Genomic DNA, 18,083 nt, shown 5'->3' with positions numbered 1-18,083 from the left:
ATATAAAGATGTTTTACTGTCTATAAAAATACATACGATATATTTTATATTGGTCTCTGTGGTTTACATTTAATAAACTGAACATTCTCCCTGTCACAAGTTGTAGACAAGAACAAGCCAGAACTTCTGTGATTTTTGTATACCCCATAACAAGCCTTTCAAAAGTCTCATTTTCAGAACCCTGCCTTGTGCTGCCCTTGGCCTGCATAACCTAGGGGTTAGAGAAAATCTCTGCCTGTCTTTTGCTTTGTATCTGAACAGCCTTTGAAAACATAAGTTGTAAATACAAACTGTATGCATAAATACTTGTTTATGCATTAAATCATTTGTTGGGTGCTACGGAAAACCTGTGATACATAAAAGTATAGCTGTTTGAAATACAATGCTTTAGCTGCTGAACATAATACTTTTTTAATTTATGCAGTTTGTACTATTAAGTACTGATGTTTGTGAGCATCAAACTGTAGGGTTCAGATACAAGTTACGACACCTAAGAGTCTTCTAATATTTGTAAAAGCTTTTAGAATAATCAGTGCAGTCTGGAAAAATCACTCTTCAATGTTCAGTTCACTCTTCTAAGAATGAAATATATAAACACTAAGCATGTGGAGTGCCACTGGCATTATATGAGGCTAAACACTCAGTTTCTGTGCTAGTCGACAGGAACTCTTAACTAGTTTTCCAGCTGTTTTATGTGGGTTGCCAATCAAATTGGTTGCAGTGGTAAAACACAAATGTACCTCAAGAGATGAAAAAGTCATCTGCCATCCTATGTCTCTGGTAAAGAGGGAAAAGAAAAAAGATTAGTAATCAGTAAATTTGGGCTCGATTTGTGTTTAGGGCAATTTATGTAAATTGTCAGAAAAGACCTTTAATAGAAAGAATGTGTAACTTAATAAATAGGAAGTATGAATCTACACTGTGCAGTCTGAGGCTGAAGAGGTAATGAAGCTGTAGCATTTCATTTTCCTAGTTGTTGCAGCAGATGAGGGAGGGTAGTCAATTCTAAATGAATGGCTCTTAATGATGTTTATTAGTGCTTAATTTTCTGTGTTGAAAACTGTGTTTATCTGTGTGATGGGTCTATGATGATAAGCAAAGTTATCATACTGTGATTTAAAATGAAGGTTTTTTGTTTTCTTTAGCTTGTTTCTATCTTAAGATTATAGATCTGTGCTAGAATTTCTGCATTTCCCGTCACTGTAATGTCTGAGTCCTGCATAGATAAACAGCCCCGAACTTCACAGAAATGCCTTGTTTGCTTTTCCATAGACCTAGGAACCTATGCTTGAGGAATTTGAGTTTTGTAATTAAATATTTTTATTTAAGTTGTAATGGAAAGAAATAGAAAAATGTAATCATCTTCAGTGGGCTTAGAACAGTCTGTGTTGAGCCCTGGGATTTACCTCCGCTGTTAGTGACAGTCTTTGTTCTCTAGTTCTGCTGCTGATATCTTCATGCAATGTCCTTTGCTGAAGACTTAATGTAATGCGTTTTATAAAATGTAGAGATAAGTCACATGGCACAGCTTCATTGCCTTTTTTTTTTTTTCTCTTTTTCTCATGGGATACTGCTGCTCTTTGGTGAAATCTCTGAAACTGTCCTGAGTCCTGTGTATAAAGGGTCCTCTTAGCAAAACCCATCATGCTGTGAGAACCAGTATTCACCTGCAGCAAAATCAACTGCAGTACACATCTCCTATTCCTAGTTGGAAAATTATGCGTGCTTGGGTATTGTTGTTTTAAATGGATAAAATAGTTCATTATCTCTTTAATTGCTAAATTGGGCATAAATTTAACTTTTCATAAACTCGGTAGTTCCTTCCATTTGGATTAATACTGCTTTGATTGTCAGGCTTCTGGAAGCGTTTTGAGTTTTTGCTCAGCTGTGACTGGCATTCCCAAAGTAGTTCTGTTCTGCATTGCTACTTTAACAAATAAGCAAAAGAAGTTAAGCTGCAAATATAGCAGCTTATATATTACCTTCTGCCCTATAACGAACCATTACAAATGTTCAATTTGGTATCTAAGTAGTGCATAGCTAACAGACACACGTACGTTAAGTGGAGCTATGCTATATAATTTGGAATAGGCAACATTTCTGTTGTGAAATGGCAGTTTTCTTGTGGTGTAAAAACAGACTGTACCTTGACAAAAGTAGTTTGAAGGCACACATCTGCTAGAGTAAACATTGACGGGGAATTAATTTGAACATTTGGGATTATGAACAACTTTTTTTTTTTCTGAACTATGATTTTTGTTCCCCTTCCCAAAGTTTAATTAATGCTCAGTCTTTTTCCTAGGGAAGAGGGTGAAATGGTGTTTAAAAAATAATTTTAAAATTACAGATTTTTAAATATTTTCCCATCAAACAAATCTCTTGATATAGTCGTGGTTACAGTATCTCTTAAGAAACTCGTTAAGGGCTATAGAGTCAAGAGCAAAAACACTGGCAGATTTGCATGATGTAGTCAGGCTTTCTGGCTTTGGTGCTTACAAACGCAGTAGCTCAGAGCAGTACCAGCCTGTTCTCTGGTGTGCGAAGAGTGTTCTTACTGACTCAAAGGAAACTCGCAGTTGGTATTTCATTCAGGTATGTCTTCGCAATGTCATCCTGTAGGCTTTAATGATGTTCTTTTAGGGCTAATTAAAACTCAATGACTAATGTTCATATAGAATAAGTTATACACAGACAAAAATGCAATTTCTATTATATATGGACTTAGATATAGAGTGTATAAGCAATAAGACAACAGTATGTAGCCAGTATTGCCATAAGTACTTCCTAGTGATATGTTGCATATAAAAGCTCTAAACTGAGGATTTGGAAACAAGTCATAAAATCAGAACTATTCCTCTGGGGAGTTAACTGCATGATGTAAGTGAAGGGTGGCTGTTAAATGTTGTTTATGTATCAAAGGCATTCAGACTTTATTCTGTGGCAGCAGTGATGGCCCAGGACTGGAATGAGATCCAGTAACAGACGAAAAACCACAAGTTGAAATTAACTTCAAGCAAGGCTGATATTATGCTGACAAATGAAGTAGAGCACTTTAGAAAAAGTGTGATAGTTGTTTTTGTTTGGTACTCTACATTTGTAGGTCAGTTTAGTCCACTCCAAAGCTTGGAAGTGTTCCTAGCACAGCAAAGGACAGACTTTCACATAGTAGGAATGTCAACAATGTCTCCTACCAAGCCAAGCTAAGTTTCCATCCCATCAGTATAGATACAACTCAGCCTTTGTTATACTTCTCTCCAGAGGAAAAGCAGCAGAGATGACAGCAGTGCCTGGGCACAAAGCCATTGCGACTCCAGAATGCTTCCATTTGTCTTGTCAGAAGTCTTGGCTGTGCTTTCTTGTATAATTCAGGTTTCCACAGAATATTTAGACCGAAGGTCTTAGTCTTTGTTCCTGTGGCTGGTGATGACTTGGGCTGATGGCATAATAGTTCTCATCAGTGAAGGAGATGGTGATCTTGAGAGCTGGTTATGGGCTGTAGAATGGTCTCAGCAGGTTTGGGGGGCAGGGGGGGAAAGAAGAGCAGACCCTTACTAATAGTAAATTCTTAAGGAGTCCCTTTAATACCTGTGTGGCGTATTGGTATGTACCTGTGCTTAAATAACATGGAAGGAGCTCTCTTGCACAACTTTGCAGTCTTGCCCCTCTTTCCCTGGGGATCTAAATCACCTCTGCATTCAGTGCTATGGCACACTTTGATCACATTACTTAATGTGTAACTACAAAATACAAAAGTATTGTATATAATACAAAAAACTAGAATTAAACAGTAAAATGTCTGGCTTTTGTAGTTGCTCTGTAACTGTGAACGAGTAACTGGTATTACTGAACTCTTAAGTAATGACCCTATTGGAAAAATCAAAGTTTCTGTTCTGTGCTGAGACTTTCTCTAATATATACAGTCCTCTCTTATGTTTCTATAACAGTGTACTTCTCTAAAAGTACTGGAAGCATTGTAGGATACCAGTCTGTAAAAAAAAAAAAAAAAAAAAAAAAAAAAGTGTATCGATTTTTCATACTCTGGGATCCGTTACTTTCCAGTATTGCTTGCTTTAAGCCAGTATTTTATTTTCATTGTTTGCCTTGGTTTGCACTTGGAAATTTACTGATACAACTTAGAAGAGTCTGCAGCCTAACTGCCCAAGTGCAAACCTGTGCCTAACAGGTATTGGTGCACGCAAAGCTGGCAGGTATACCCTGGTCAGGTCAGGCAGAGTGCACTGCTTATATGGCTCGGTTGTTGCCACTAGCCTTCCCTGGCACCACGTTGCATTATATAGATGGAATTACTATTTTCTTTGTCTTATAGAATGCAAGTTACAAAGCCAAGAGGCTAATTGTATGGTCTACTTACTAATATTTGAAAAACGGGAATCATCATGTGTCCTGGCAGGGAAGTGAAGCTGGAGATGGTTAGTCCCTCTGGAAATCAAAATAGGTGGATTTATTAGTTTAACTTCAGGTAAACTGAATTACATGTGGCCTAATCCAGTAGCTAAACGTTTTAGTTGAACTATGCTCTAGCTGAAAACTTCATTATTTGTATGGATTAGCACTTTCCTATGTACTTTATTTTTGTACATTTCTACTGTAACACAGGGCACTGCACAAGACACTTCTAACTATGTTTTAATAGACAAGATAATTATGGGAAATTTTTGATAGTGATGAGAAAACTTGATCAAACCATGGGCAAAACTGAGATTTGGTTTACTCTTTAGTTTTCTAACATGCCTATAGGTATGTTAGAGATATAAACGATATCTGATATAAAGGAACTGTGTATTTTAAACCTCATTGGAGAGCTAATGGAAGTATTAAGAAATCTAGGTAAAACAGACTGCCTCCATGAAATTTCGGATTATAATATTGTTAAATATATTTTGTTCTATCCTAGTACAGTACTTCAGTTAAACAAGGAAAATGTTATTCAGTAGTTACAGATGCAGAAATGGACAGTAGCATGGTGATGAGTGTATTTGCACAAGTAAAAAGAGAGAATTGGAAAGAACTAGAAAATACTGTGTAGTTAAAACTCTGAATTAGTTGTGGTGGTTTTTTTGGTTTTTTTTTCACCCCTGAATTATGAAGAAAAGTCTCCTTGGTTTTCCTTCTCGAGATTATTTAGGCTGACTTCACAGTCCCTTTGTATGTACACCCTGCATTGAGATTTGTGGGTTGTTTCCTTTCGTTCTTTTTTTTTTCTTCTTCTTTCTGTGAGTGTAGGTGTAAGGAGCTCAGAATACAACCTGGAAGAAATTGATGAGCGGGAAGAGATGAGCGTGCAACAGAGAGAGGACAGTGAATGTACAAATGCCTCTCTCGGGACAGGAGAGGTTACTGCAGCCTTGAGCTCTGCTGAGGTGCTACTGGAAACTGAAAAAAATAATCCTTCTTCATCAGCTCCAGTTCCTGGCAGTGTTTCTGTAGACAACTCACAAAGCTTCAAGGAAGAAAAACAAGAAAATATGAGCACAGATGGCAAGTAAGTACGTTTTGTGACAAAGAAAGGAGCATTGGGGAGGGAATGGGGGAGGCAAATAAAATGTAGAGTGCTGTTTCCATTGTGGAGCACAGAATACAGAATTGTGAGAGAGGAATGAGCTTAATGTGCTTAGCTTTCATTGTAGAACTCTTCTGTGCACAGTAATTCATGAAGCTTTTCAACAAAAATGACAAAGTGCTCTGCAGCCTATTCTGTTTGAGCCTCCCTTTCCTTACTACTTGAACAGCCGGACCCCAGAAAAGTTGAACCCGTCTCTAAAATACCCAGCATATTTACTAAAGTGGTGTGCTGCAAAAATATTTGAATTTATTAGTTAAATGAGAATTTACAAATTCATGCTTACAGTTGAGGAAAACCAGGTAGATCAGCCATATCTGTTCTTCTGAGCACAGTTATCTATTGCTTGCATATTTCTTTTGGTTTTAATTTTTCTTTTTCTCTTTTCCTTATGTGTGCTAGCCAGTTGTCTTGACCTGTCTCAATCCATCTGCTCTCAGGAAAACAAGTTAATTCTTCCTTTTTAAAGAATAAACACATTAGTTTTCTTAACTGCTCTTTTTCCCTTCTGGTGATGCTGTACCTTTGCCCTTCAGCATGTTTGTTAAACTACCTGACTCAGCAGGTTTCCAACATGAGTTAGTGCCTGCTTGAAATAAATGTTGATTGTCCAGAGAAGTCCCATTGTGTTAATGTAATTCAGTATTTCTCTGTTCCCTGGGGCAACCAAACTGGCTACTGTTCCCAATTTAAATTGAAAGAACTATTTCAATTATTGTACTGAAGCCAAAATGCTGTAGCAGCCAAGAACTTTCAAGGTAGTATGGAGAGCTTTGACTTGCTTTTCAAGGGCCTTTTTTGTCAGTCCAAGGCCAAATGTGGCTTTGCAAAAATCTTTGGTCCTGACAAATACTGTACCAGTTGCTTGGGTGTGTCTCCTCTATGGCAATCTACGAGGCCGAATGTTATTTTTAACTTGTCTTGAACTTGCAAATTATCAAACCTGTGTTATTGGGCCAGTTTGGCCAATTGTCCTGGAGATGTTTCTTTTTTCCCTCCACTAACTTGTAATAGCCTTTCATGGCCTATAATCCTGGTGAGTATCATCTAGTATGCACTGTGCTTTAACTTTAGAGTTTGATAATCCTTTCTTTCCTGAAATATCACAAGGATTCCAGATCGAAGACTATGGTTTCTTTGACATTATATTTCTGGAAACCTTTTGATAATTCAGATCTTCTATATACGATTTAGTTATTTGAAGAAGTGCTTTTTAATCAAACCAGGGATATATGTAATATTCCAGTCAAAACCACTGATTTCTGTAATGATATTCTGTGGTGTTCTGTGGCTCTTGGGTTTTGGCTTTTTTCTTTAGAGCTGTTCAGCCTGTTGCGAATACTTGTAGTTCAGTCAGCTGTGTTCAAGGGAATGGAGATAAGCAAGAGTAAAGAGTGCAGGACTGAGCTTTAACTTTCTTCCAACAATAATTTTGAGAGCATATGCTCCTGTTTAGTGGTTTATTGGACACTTACAGTATATTTTGGACTGTATAAGCAGCATGAGAATGGACGGTTATTGAGGAATTTGTAATTTTAAATGATTCAAAGCAGATGTTTCCACTGAAGGCACTGATTCCTGACAAGTAATACATTTGAAGTGGCAAATGAATTGGAATCCTCATAATGCCAGTATTTGTAACTACAAGAAAAAAAAAAAAAAGTATCTTGAACAGAGATGTAAATTTGAAGTTCTAGTACGGAGAAATTTTTAATATTTTGGCCCTTTTCATTTACTTTTTTTAAGACAAGTACTTAATATTCCCCTCATAAAAGATGAGGGGGTTTTTCAGCAGTTGTGCAGTTCTTCTGTCCACTGTGATCTGAGAAAAGAAATTGTATGCATTTGCAAAATGTTTAGTATGCAAGTAACATGTTTGATGCCTATTTCTGTGTTGTTCTCAAGGTATTTCTTGAAAGGGACAGAAAATTTTTCATTACTATTGTGAAAAGTCTGTACTGCACAGTTCATATGCAGTCAGTGTCTTATGCAGCTTCCTGGATATCATGTTGGGGTGAAAATCAAGGATATGTTTTAAGTATTGGGGCTGTCAGAACGTTTTGTGCGAAGAACACTGTAATATGAATAATAAACCGTCACCTTTGGGGCTGTACTGAAAGTGAGTTGTTACTGGAAAAGGGGCTTGTTCAAACGGCATGAGTAAACAAAAGGAGGGGAAGAAAGGCAAGGAAAACTGTCATCTGCTTACACAGAAGAGAGCGAAGCTGCATGTCATTTTAGTAAAATATCATAGCATCATTTCCTCTTGTTTTAAAAAAAAAAATAAATAATCTATTCTGCTGAATAGTCCAATGTTTGGCAGAGTGATTCTATTTTGTCCATCTGTGTTTGGAGAATATTGCCAGTTCTCTTGCATCGTTTCTTGTGTTTACTGAAATGAATGATACCAGCATATTTAATGCACTGTTGTGCTTTGCAGAGGACTACAGCCTAAGATAAGCAGTGAGCAAGCTGCATTTGAAAAAGACAGGAAGCTTAGAATTTTGGATCAAAATAAAAATGATGGTGAGTAGTTCCCACTCATTTTTAATACTTCAAAACAAGGTTGAAGAGAACTTTCCTATTCCTTTCAAAAAAACTGACCATACAGTTAACTCTTTAATTGCTATAATCCGATTATTTTCTTTATACTTTCTCTAGTTCTGGTATATCCTCTTTGAGATGAGGTGACAAGAATTGACTGCAGTTTTTGGGTTTTGGATTTTTATTTTTAATATTTTTTTATTAATTCCTATAGCAGTAGTGAAAGCTGCATCACGCTGTTGTAGAGCAGTACAGGTGAAAAGGCCATCAGTTGTTCTTTGCTTATGACATTAACACGAGTTTTCTGCATGAAAATGCAAATATTTTGAAATATAAATAGAACAAAGTGATAGGCTGATTTGAAAAGAAATGACGACATCCTATGCATCTAATGGATCATAAATTTTTCTGTGGATTTAGTGACTTGACTGATTTATTTTACCCTTTTGTGACACTGATTTTCAGATTTATATATTAGGCCTTCCATAGTCTTTTATATTCAGTATACCTCTGTTTGTAAATCACAGCAACATACCGCATGACTCCTGTTTATAAGTGACATAAGTTTAACTACCATTTTATAACATACTTGAAATGAGGAGAGATTATTTTCTTTTTTTTTTTTTTCAAAATATCACCCCACATTATTATTCTGAAAGATTTTAATTTTTCCCAATATTGTATTTTAAACAATTTGATTGAAATATTCCTGTGTTTTGGAGAGATCTACATGTGTTTAGCCCAGGGGTAGAAAATTGAATTATTAGACCTGCTAAACAGTTGGAAAAATAGAGTTGGAAAATTGCTTTTGTCTGTATTTTTTCCAGTTTTTCTCTTGTACAAATACATAAGGCATAGTTGACAAATAACATTTGTAATGTTAAAACTAAAGATCAGAAACTACAGAAGTGTGGAACTAAATAAAAATTACGTCTAACTTAATATTGAATAGTCCTCGAGTCACTGACGCCTATATAATCAACTGAAATTCATTAGCATTTTTTAAATGATTCTAGAATAGATTTTTCTATTAGGTTGATGCATGGCACCAGTAGCTTGTTAATTAAGGAAGAATACCTGAGTTAGAATACTATTATTTGGCAATATTTGTAAAATATAAGTATATCTTTAAATAGCCTTTGAAAGTAAGTGTTAAGGAAAATTTTAGTATCAGTGAGGAGACAGTTCTTGTAGTTAAATACGTTGGATGTGGGGCTTCATGATGTGAGGGGGAAGGTTGAATCCTTTTGGCATTTGTATTAATTTTGGAATCTTTCTTTAACTTAAAAGATCACAGTGATACAAAACTCCTTCCAACAACAGAAGAGAAAGAACTTCAGACAGACGAAATTAAAACAGTGGATTTTAGAGAAAATAACAAGCTTGAAGTTGACAGACTATCAAACTGCCAGGCATGCAAAAATGACATCTCTGTAAGTCATAGGAATTATCCTCAACTGATTCCAGAAAAGCAAGATCAGAAAACAAATCAAACCAGCTTGGACACGGTAAAAACTCAGGATGTTGCAATCCAGACAGGTCCATCAGATAGCAATTTGGGAAGGACTACACAGAAAGAAATTATTGTTCCTCAAGGTTGTGAATCATCCACCCTCAGAGGACTGGTCCCAAAACACAATAGAGACACAAACAACCCCCTTCTTCAAGTGATGCATGGAATACAAGAGGATGAAGATACTTCAACAGAACGAAACCTTGAGAGACAAGAAGTTACCTATGAAAAAGGAACTCCCGTAAAAGAACAGGGTGACATTTGTATAAATGGCAGCAATTTTGCTTCACCAGAAACAACTGCAAAAACTCCAGATGACTCTCCTGTAAAAGGTTACCCTCTTTATAGACAGGACACCAAACCTAAACCCAAACCCGCTAATGAAATTACAAGAGATTACATACCAAAAATTGGAATGACTACTTATAAAATAGTGCCTCCAAAATCCTTAGAAATAATGAAGAGCTGGGAATCAGAAATTCCATCAGATTATAAGGATCAAGAGGTATCTACTTTGGAAAACTCTCTGAAGCATGAAGACCCCAAAGAATTCAGGGTGCAAGCTGAAGTTTCTCGTCTTCCAAAAAGTGTGGGCCATTTACAAATTGCTTCACAAAATGAACCTGGAGCAGCAAATGATCTGCTGCACAGAGTGAACAGCATTTCTGAACGTGTTGTGACATCTGGAGCCGAGATTACTACTGAGAGCAATCGGATGGAAACAGAGTCTTCCAAACAGCGTGTCCCTCTGATGCTGAGCTTGGATAATACAAATGCCTCTTCTGAGACTCAATCAAATGCATTAAGTCCTACAACAAAGCCTAGTTCTTTTTATCTGCAGATGCAACGAAGAGCTTCAGGTCATTATGTGACATCTGCAATTGCCAGAAGTACCGTTTGTGCTCCTAATTCCATTCAAAATGAAGCTAAAAATACAGAGATGGGAAAAAACATCTCATCACCTGATCCAACTTCTTTATCTTTACATAAAACAAGCACTTCCTTTCCTCCATCAGATGAAAAAGTTGATGATGGAAAAAAAATTGAATCCTCCACTTCTCCTGTTAAAAGCAATACACCTGCAAATTTTCCCTCCTGTCCGCCAGCACCATTGAACCTAAGAACTCTAAGAAATTTTGCAGTTCCAAAGCCGTATTCCAGTTCGAGACCATCCCCTTTTGCTCTTGCTGTCTCGTCCGCAGTCAAAAGGTCACAATCATTCAATAAGACGCGTACAATCACTAGCCAGGCACCGAGAGAGGAACTCCCTGTTGAACTCTCCTCTGCCTCTTCAACAGCTGAATTCTCCTCAGCTACCTCCGTGCCTCAAGTGAAAAACCCTTCCTTACGGACCATAACAGCGGTGTCACAAAATATGGATAAGGTAAAGTTAACTTCTGATATTGACTGCTGATCCACTGTCATGTAAGTGTGATTAGTCTAGAGCCTCTGAACTTCTTCCTGATCAGAAAGAGCTGTATTCATACAGTGTTAAACACCTTGTGTCCAGCAGTAGCACAGCATCATAATGAAATAGAGGAATACAGGGACTGTTAAAGTGGAAAAAAAAACTCATTCAGATTATTGGAAAGAATTACTTCATGCCATAATTAGCATCCCCTACTTCAAAGAACATTAAATGCATAGAATCATAGAATACCAGGTTGGAAGGGACCTCAATGGTTATTTGGTCCAATCTTTCTTGACAAAAGCATGGTCTAGACAAGACAGCCCAGCACCCTGTCCAGGTGAATCTTTTAAGTGTCCAATGTTGGGGCATCTACAACTTCCCTGGGGAGATTTTCACAATGAGATCAGCCACTAGGATAAATTTTCCTCTTGCGTCTAATCGGAATCTCCCCAGGAGTAATTTGTACCCATTAACCCTCATCTTTTCCGTGTGACTCCTTATAAAAAGGGAGTCTCCATCTTCTTTGTAGCTACCCTTTAAATACTGATAAGGTCTCCCCTAAGCCTTCTTTTTCTCAAGGCTGAACAAAGCCAATTCTCTCAGCCTTTCCCCACATGGCAGGCTTCCCAGTCCTTTGATCATCTTGGTGGCCTTGTTCTCGACCTCTCCAGCCTGTCTGCCTTTTCTGTACAGCAGGGACCAAAACTGAACACAAATTAAATAGAATCATTTGTACTGTCTATACCTACCTTTATGTTCAGAGTGCTTATGATTTGTCCTTTACAATTCTGTGTGTTGATTTCTTAAATTTCATTCTGCACAGTGTGATCAGTTTGGCTCCAAGTGATCATGGCGCACACACATACTTGAGCGGGGGTATAAAATTTTGCTGGTGTAATTATCTGAAGGAGAAACTGTGTGCTATAGTGCAAATGTGGCTGATCTGTGAAATATTGAATGAATCAGACACTAGAACAGTGGCAGTTTGATACACAACCTTGTGCCAGGTTGACTTAGTTTTCCATTTATGACTAATTCATATTAAAAGGTTTTGTTTTGGTTTCCCTCCCACTTCCTCCCTTTATAGAAAGACAGCAATATGAATAGCGAGCAGAAGAGTCAGGCGCAGTCAGGTGCTTCCACTGACCACCTACCCCCTGTCCCTAAGAAACCAACCGCGGTGACGTTCCAGCGTTCTGACCCAGAACAGATCCACCAGAGCTTGCTGGCTGCAATCCGCTCTGGAGAAGCTGCTGCCAAATTGAAAAGGGTGAGTTTTCATCATTGCATCCGTAACAACGAACTGATGCTACTTCCTTCAAAATGACCATATTAATGCCTGACACTAAGAGCAGTTAGCTCCGGCACAAAGTGCTCCCGGGGCATCTCTTAAGAAGGGAGATGGGGAAGAGAGTTTGGTTTTGCAGAATAAACTGGTGAATGCGCATGCAAAGCTGCTTGTGTCCATATTTTCAAACAGTGCAAATCCAATCAGAAATCTTCCTGAAACAAATTAGAAGTCTCTATGTTATCGATTAAGTATCTCTTTCATAAAATCAGGAACATACTCGATTATTTGTTTGTGTTTATGTGGTTTGAAGTGGTATGGTTTTAGACACATGCTAAGCAGCTTCACCCTAGACCTGAAGTAGCTGCAATCTTTTGCAGGCAGGTAACACACAGAAGTTCTGAAGGTGGTATTTTTCTATTTACTAGACTCTGTCATGTCCTTAATTCTTCTTAAATGTACTTCAGGCCTCCTGCTGCTGTTTGGTATCATTTGTAAGATATTTCTCAATGTTTTGTCAACAGTCCTGGTAGGACCATCTTCCTCCACCCTCTCAGGTTAAAACTGTGGCTTAATTTTTCTCTTCTCTCTCCTAAAATTCACCTGTACTTCTCTCATTGAGTAAAATATTGCACACTTTTAAAATCTTTATTGTTTTAAATTTTTAACCAGACAATTTAATGATAGTATCAGACAAAGCTTTCTTGACCCAGCATCAGAATTTTGCGTTCTCTATAGAGGAATAATTTCTCTTTGCAGAAGGTTAAAGAAATTCAGTAGTTTTTGCTTCTCTTCCCTTTCCTACTTGGAACTTGAAAGAAACAAATGATGTGCAGTGGGTAGATGTGAGGGGCTTTGGTTTTTTGTTTTATGGAAGTCTTTGATTCCCCGGGGTCAAAATCTCTCAGTGAATGGTCAAATATTGGAACATTCCATTTCATACGTAAGGTTGTGTTTCAGTATAGCGCTGCAACAGCCTCTCTGAGACTTGTAGACCTCCCATCATTTCTTCACTGAATAGGAAGATTCAGTTTCCTGGAAAGGTTACTAGCGTGCTCAAGTAGCTTTTGACCTCTAGTCAGTAAAAGTGGTACATAATACACTGTAGTATTACTTCTAACTACATGTCACTAACCACAGCCACTTTAAAAACAGGATAAGATTAAGCAAATGCTGTATTGTTCAGAGTCACTTAAAGGTCAAATCTATCTGTTCTACCAGAAATAGTGGTTGGATTTTGTTTGTGCATATTTTTATTAAGGTTTTTTTTTTTCCCTCCAATGCATAATTACATTATGAATAATACTGTACTTTATTTTGCATAGCGCGTGAACTTTTTTTATAATTCTGTGGGAAATATGCATAGGCGTGGCTGTTGGCACAGCAGCTTATAACTGTTTAAAAAAATAAAATTCATAATGTGCTTTTGAAGCATAACGTGCTTCAAAATTCAAGAAGTCCATTTCTACTAGAAAGAAAACAAAGAAAAACTTCATTATGTGGTTATTCATTCTTTTCTAATAGAGATGTTCTTACGGTAGCTTTGACCCTTACAGTCTTTCTCAGTCTAGGTACAAGAATGGCAAGGGCAAAAAGAGAGAGATAATGATTGAAGTCCCTTTTCCCCTCCCTTTCTTTTCCCTTCTTTCCCCCCACGACAGGGACCCTATTACAGATCTTCTTTCTCAGTATAGTATCTGTTGAGGCTGGGGTTGAGGAGAGGGCTATACTTTTTAAGGAAAAATTATAATAATGAATGTGCTGTAAGCATAAAGAAAAGCATTCTGCAAAACAGAAACCTGAAACAGGCTTCAAAAAAACCCAGCCCTGAAACGCACACTCAAAAATGCAATGAAGAACCCACTGAAATTTTGCCAAACATAAAATTGTACATGCTGTTCTTTTCACTCTTACCCAGAGCACACATGCTGTGGTACAGGTATGGCTGACAGAAGAAAGAGGGGTTTGGCCTATGGCAAATTTAATAAAAACATGGTCTCATTTTATGTTTAACATGGAGAATTGGCAGTAGTAGGACAGAGAAAGGAAACATTTCATATCAATAACTTACTAGCACCCAAAAGTGATCTCCAGTATTGAAAGGACTTTTAAAATGCGTTCACCTCATAGCTTCCACTATGATGCTGCACTCAGTAAAAGGAGTCATAACCTGATCAATTTGAATAGTTAAAGAGGTCTTTCAGGTCCTTGCTTCTCTTTTTACGACTTACCATACTCTCCCTTCTTTCAGCTCCATGAGGGAATCATTAAAAAAATAAAAAGCTGGCACCACTAGCCAAATTCTTTATTTTTTTCCTGTTTTACTTAGTATGTTGTGAGTATGCAATGCTGAGATCTGTGGCCTTTTGTATTGCTGGTCTTTTCTGTTCAATAGGACCCTCAGTAATTACTAACCTAAAATGGGTCAAGTGATTCTTTTTAACCATTTTTCTCTTCAGAATGTTTTCATTGTGTTTAGTAAACTGTGTGCTGTGATATGTGGTTCATGTGGCTGTAGAGCATCCACAGCTCCCATTAACTCCAGTTGGAGTTGTTGGTTTATGCAGCTCCCCTGAAAATCAGGTCTTTGCTATCTATCCTAGAAGTTACAGTTTGCTCCTGATAGAAGAACATCACCAGGGTATAAAGGAGTGTTAGAAGATTTTGTTAGAAGTCAGCTCTATTCAATATTTAATAAAAAGTGTTTGGTTTAGCGATGTTTTTTCCAAGTATTTCTTTGCAAACAGGTCTGGAGAAGAACTAAAAATGATGCACGTTTTGAATAGTTATACAGGGAATTTTTAGATAGGATAAAATATATTTTTAAGTAATTTCTTACATTTCCACTTCTGTAGCATGTCTGCTTTGTTCAGAAATCATATAGGAGATGAATTCTTCATTGAGATGAGAAAAATGCTAACTGAAGTAACAGCATTTCTGTCTCCTTGAAGTAATAGTGTAACATTCAGAGAGAAGAATATGAAAAGTTATGTTAATATTTCTTTTTCTTTTTTTTTTTTTTTTCCCCTGCCTCCAGGTTGGTCCACCATCAAACACCATATCGGTCAATGGAAGAGCCAGGCTTACTCATTTGTATTCCACAGAAGCAAAAGCAAATCACTAGATATTATACCAAATATTTTGCACTTTACTACTGCTTCATAGGCCAACTTAATACTAACTACAAATTTTTGAAAGTGTAAATGCAAGTATATGTTAATATATTTTTGTCAATTGTTATAGGAATTTCAAGCTGGGTCCTTTGATGCCTTGGAAAGATTATTAGAATATGTAAATGATGGTAATATTTTGCCTTTTTCTCTTTATAAAGCTGACTATGCTGCTAAAAAGGTTTTAGAGAAGGTGCAGATGAGCTTTGCTTATATTAGAATGAGATTCAAAAATTCTTGATTTTAGCCTTCCAGACTGAACACTATGTAGCACTGTGCTAAAATTAGATTTAAAACAATCTTAAGCATTTTAGATCATTAATTTTCAATTGTGTATTACTTTAACAGATTGTATGAATTTAAATCTACCACATGCTGCCTCCATATTACTTTGTTAAATTAAATTTGTAATTAGTAGAAAATCTTAATTATATGCAAGACTTTGTTTCTGTTTAAAAAATGGATGGTTTTCTTCCTTCAGCTGAGAGTAGTTGGGATAATTATTTTGATCTTTTTTTAACGTACTTTAATTTTTTTCTGGTAGCACACACAAAAAAATTGGGACATAAATTATTGGAAATTTTTGTATTACTTAAACTTTTCTTAACAGTAGCACTACATGACGTTTCTCATCTACTCTTTGACTGCCTGTATATAGTATTTACCTAGCACTCAGATAAGCAATACTTTTTGTGAACTAGATATATTTTAAAGTAGTCATCAGCATGTAGTCACTTACTGATAAAATGCAAATTCCAGTTTTGATACTTAATGAAATAGAAGAAAATTTTTTTCACTGGAAGTATGATTAAAGAATGAACTGCTTTGGACTTATTCATGTAAAATATTTTAATCTTAAAAAGGCTTGGTAACACACTTACAAAGCATTCTTATGTCTGAGAGTGTCTATTTATAGATTAAGCATTAAATACCAAAATGGGAATATATATTAAAAGAAAATGCTTCATGTTATATTTTATCTATTTTCCATTTCTTGTCAAGGTTATTCCTTTGGGGAGAGGGGTGGAAATATGATCACACTCATGATGGAATAGTGAGATTATGGATGCATGCAGCAAGTGCTGGGGTATTTGCCATATTAAAATATTTTCTTGCTGAACTTGATTTAAATAAAAAGAATTGTATTTAGTTTCTATTCTTTAACAATATATTTATTTTGTACTTTAGAGACATTCTGTAACTCAGTTTCAGAAACTGATCTATATGTGCATTTCAAAGGGTTATTAATGGTTTGCTGCCAGGTTTTTGTGCAATAATCTCAAAGAGGTCTCATTACTTTTCTAGCACAGAGTCAATTATTGATTACAAGTAACAGTGTTAACTTAATGCTGAAATCCTTCAAGGAATGTTTTAGTAAATAAAAATTCATAAAGAAAGCCGATGGACATTTGTTCACTGCTGTTCTCTCATGTTTTCTCTCCTATGTCGGAGGTCTCTGTCAAAGTGTGTTACACCACTTGCTTCTCTGCCTTGTTCTTGCCTCCAGTCAAGGGCTCATTCCAAGGGTAGGGGGAACCCACAAGGTAGTTCAAAAGATCTGTTTCAGCATCTGATTGCAAAAGAGCGCTTCATCCTTCATTTGAAAATGGTGAGGTAGAAGAGGTAGTTTGGGGTTTTTTTCCTAGTTTCTAACTGGGGCTTACATTCTAGATCTCACTGTGTCTCGAGGGACAGACTTGAAAATTTTAACTCTCCCAGGATTCTAGTGTGTGTTGTGATCTTTGAAGTCCAGGTTTGCAGCGTTCCTATACAACATGCTGATCTGTACCTGCCACACAGTTTGCACTGCAACAGAATCTCCTTGTTTGTGCTTTGAGTGGGTTACGTGTTTTTTCTCAAACCTTTGTATTCTCTGCCGACGCAACTAAAGTTATTTCATAGGTCTAATTTAATCTCTATCTGTAGTAATATGAGTCTACATGACATTTCACTATTTCAGCCAAATCAGTGGAGTCCAATTATTCTGTTTTGGGGGAAAGATCAAACAACCTTGTTTTGTTGTTGTTTTCTTAGGTTTTGACTACAGAACTATACTGTGTGTTCCTTAGTCCCATATGTTAAAAGCACAGTGCCCTTTTATGTGAACTCCTAAACCTTGCTTGAATTTTAGAGTTTCTTTTCTTTGTAACTGAACTTGCTTGATAACTACCTGAAATGTCTACACACAATGGTACTGTGAAGCTCTTCAGTGAGATTTTCTGTTGCTAGCTGTCAATATTGTTTAGCAAAATATTCCATTTCCCTCTTCTTCTGACATATATATTTAAGACATTTTTAAATCTTGCTATTGTACATCTAGACACTCATTTTTTCTTATACCTCTTGTATTAAATTCTACCAGAAAAACTCTTGTTGATGAACTTGATGTGTTTATTCATTGTTCAAACAAGAAGACGCTTCTGTTCGAGTGACAAGTTGCGTTTCTAGCAACTGCAAAGCCAAGTTCGACAGCAGTAAATTTTTGATGTGGATGCCTTACATGAGGGGAAAAAAAGACTGATTTTTGGCCCAAGAATACTTACGGTTTGGGCAACCTGTACTGCAGATGCCTTCCA

At 36.7% G+C, this 18,083-nt stretch overlaps 1 protein-coding gene across 1 annotated transcript in view; it reads left to right on the top strand.

Moving 5' to 3' along the window:
• The window catches only part of COBLL1 (cordon-bleu WH2 repeat protein like 1), an 85,692-nt gene extending 68,785 nt beyond the window's left edge, over positions 1-16,907 (top strand). Inside the window, exons 10-14 of the mRNA XM_074145137.1 lie at positions 5,245-5,503; positions 8,022-8,107; positions 9,416-11,022; positions 12,137-12,319; positions 15,375-16,907. Of these exons, the coding sequence (XP_074001238.1) occupies positions 5,245-5,503; positions 8,022-8,107; positions 9,416-11,022; positions 12,137-12,319; positions 15,375-15,461 (2,222 nt within the window). The 3' untranslated portion in view covers positions 15,462-16,907. The remainder of the gene's footprint in view (positions 1-5,244; positions 5,504-8,021; positions 8,108-9,415; positions 11,023-12,136; positions 12,320-15,374) is intronic.
• The last annotated feature ends 1,176 nt before the right edge of the window (positions 16,908-18,083 follow it).

Source organism: Numenius arquata, chromosome 3, assembly GCF_964106895.1.
Source record: "Numenius arquata chromosome 3, bNumArq3.hap1.1, whole genome shotgun sequence".
NCBI classification, from domain to species: Eukaryota; Metazoa; Chordata; class Aves; order Charadriiformes; family Scolopacidae; genus Numenius; species Numenius arquata.
The sequence above is the reverse complement of the archived record's forward strand: the minus strand, read 5'-3'. Positions and strand labels throughout refer to the sequence as shown.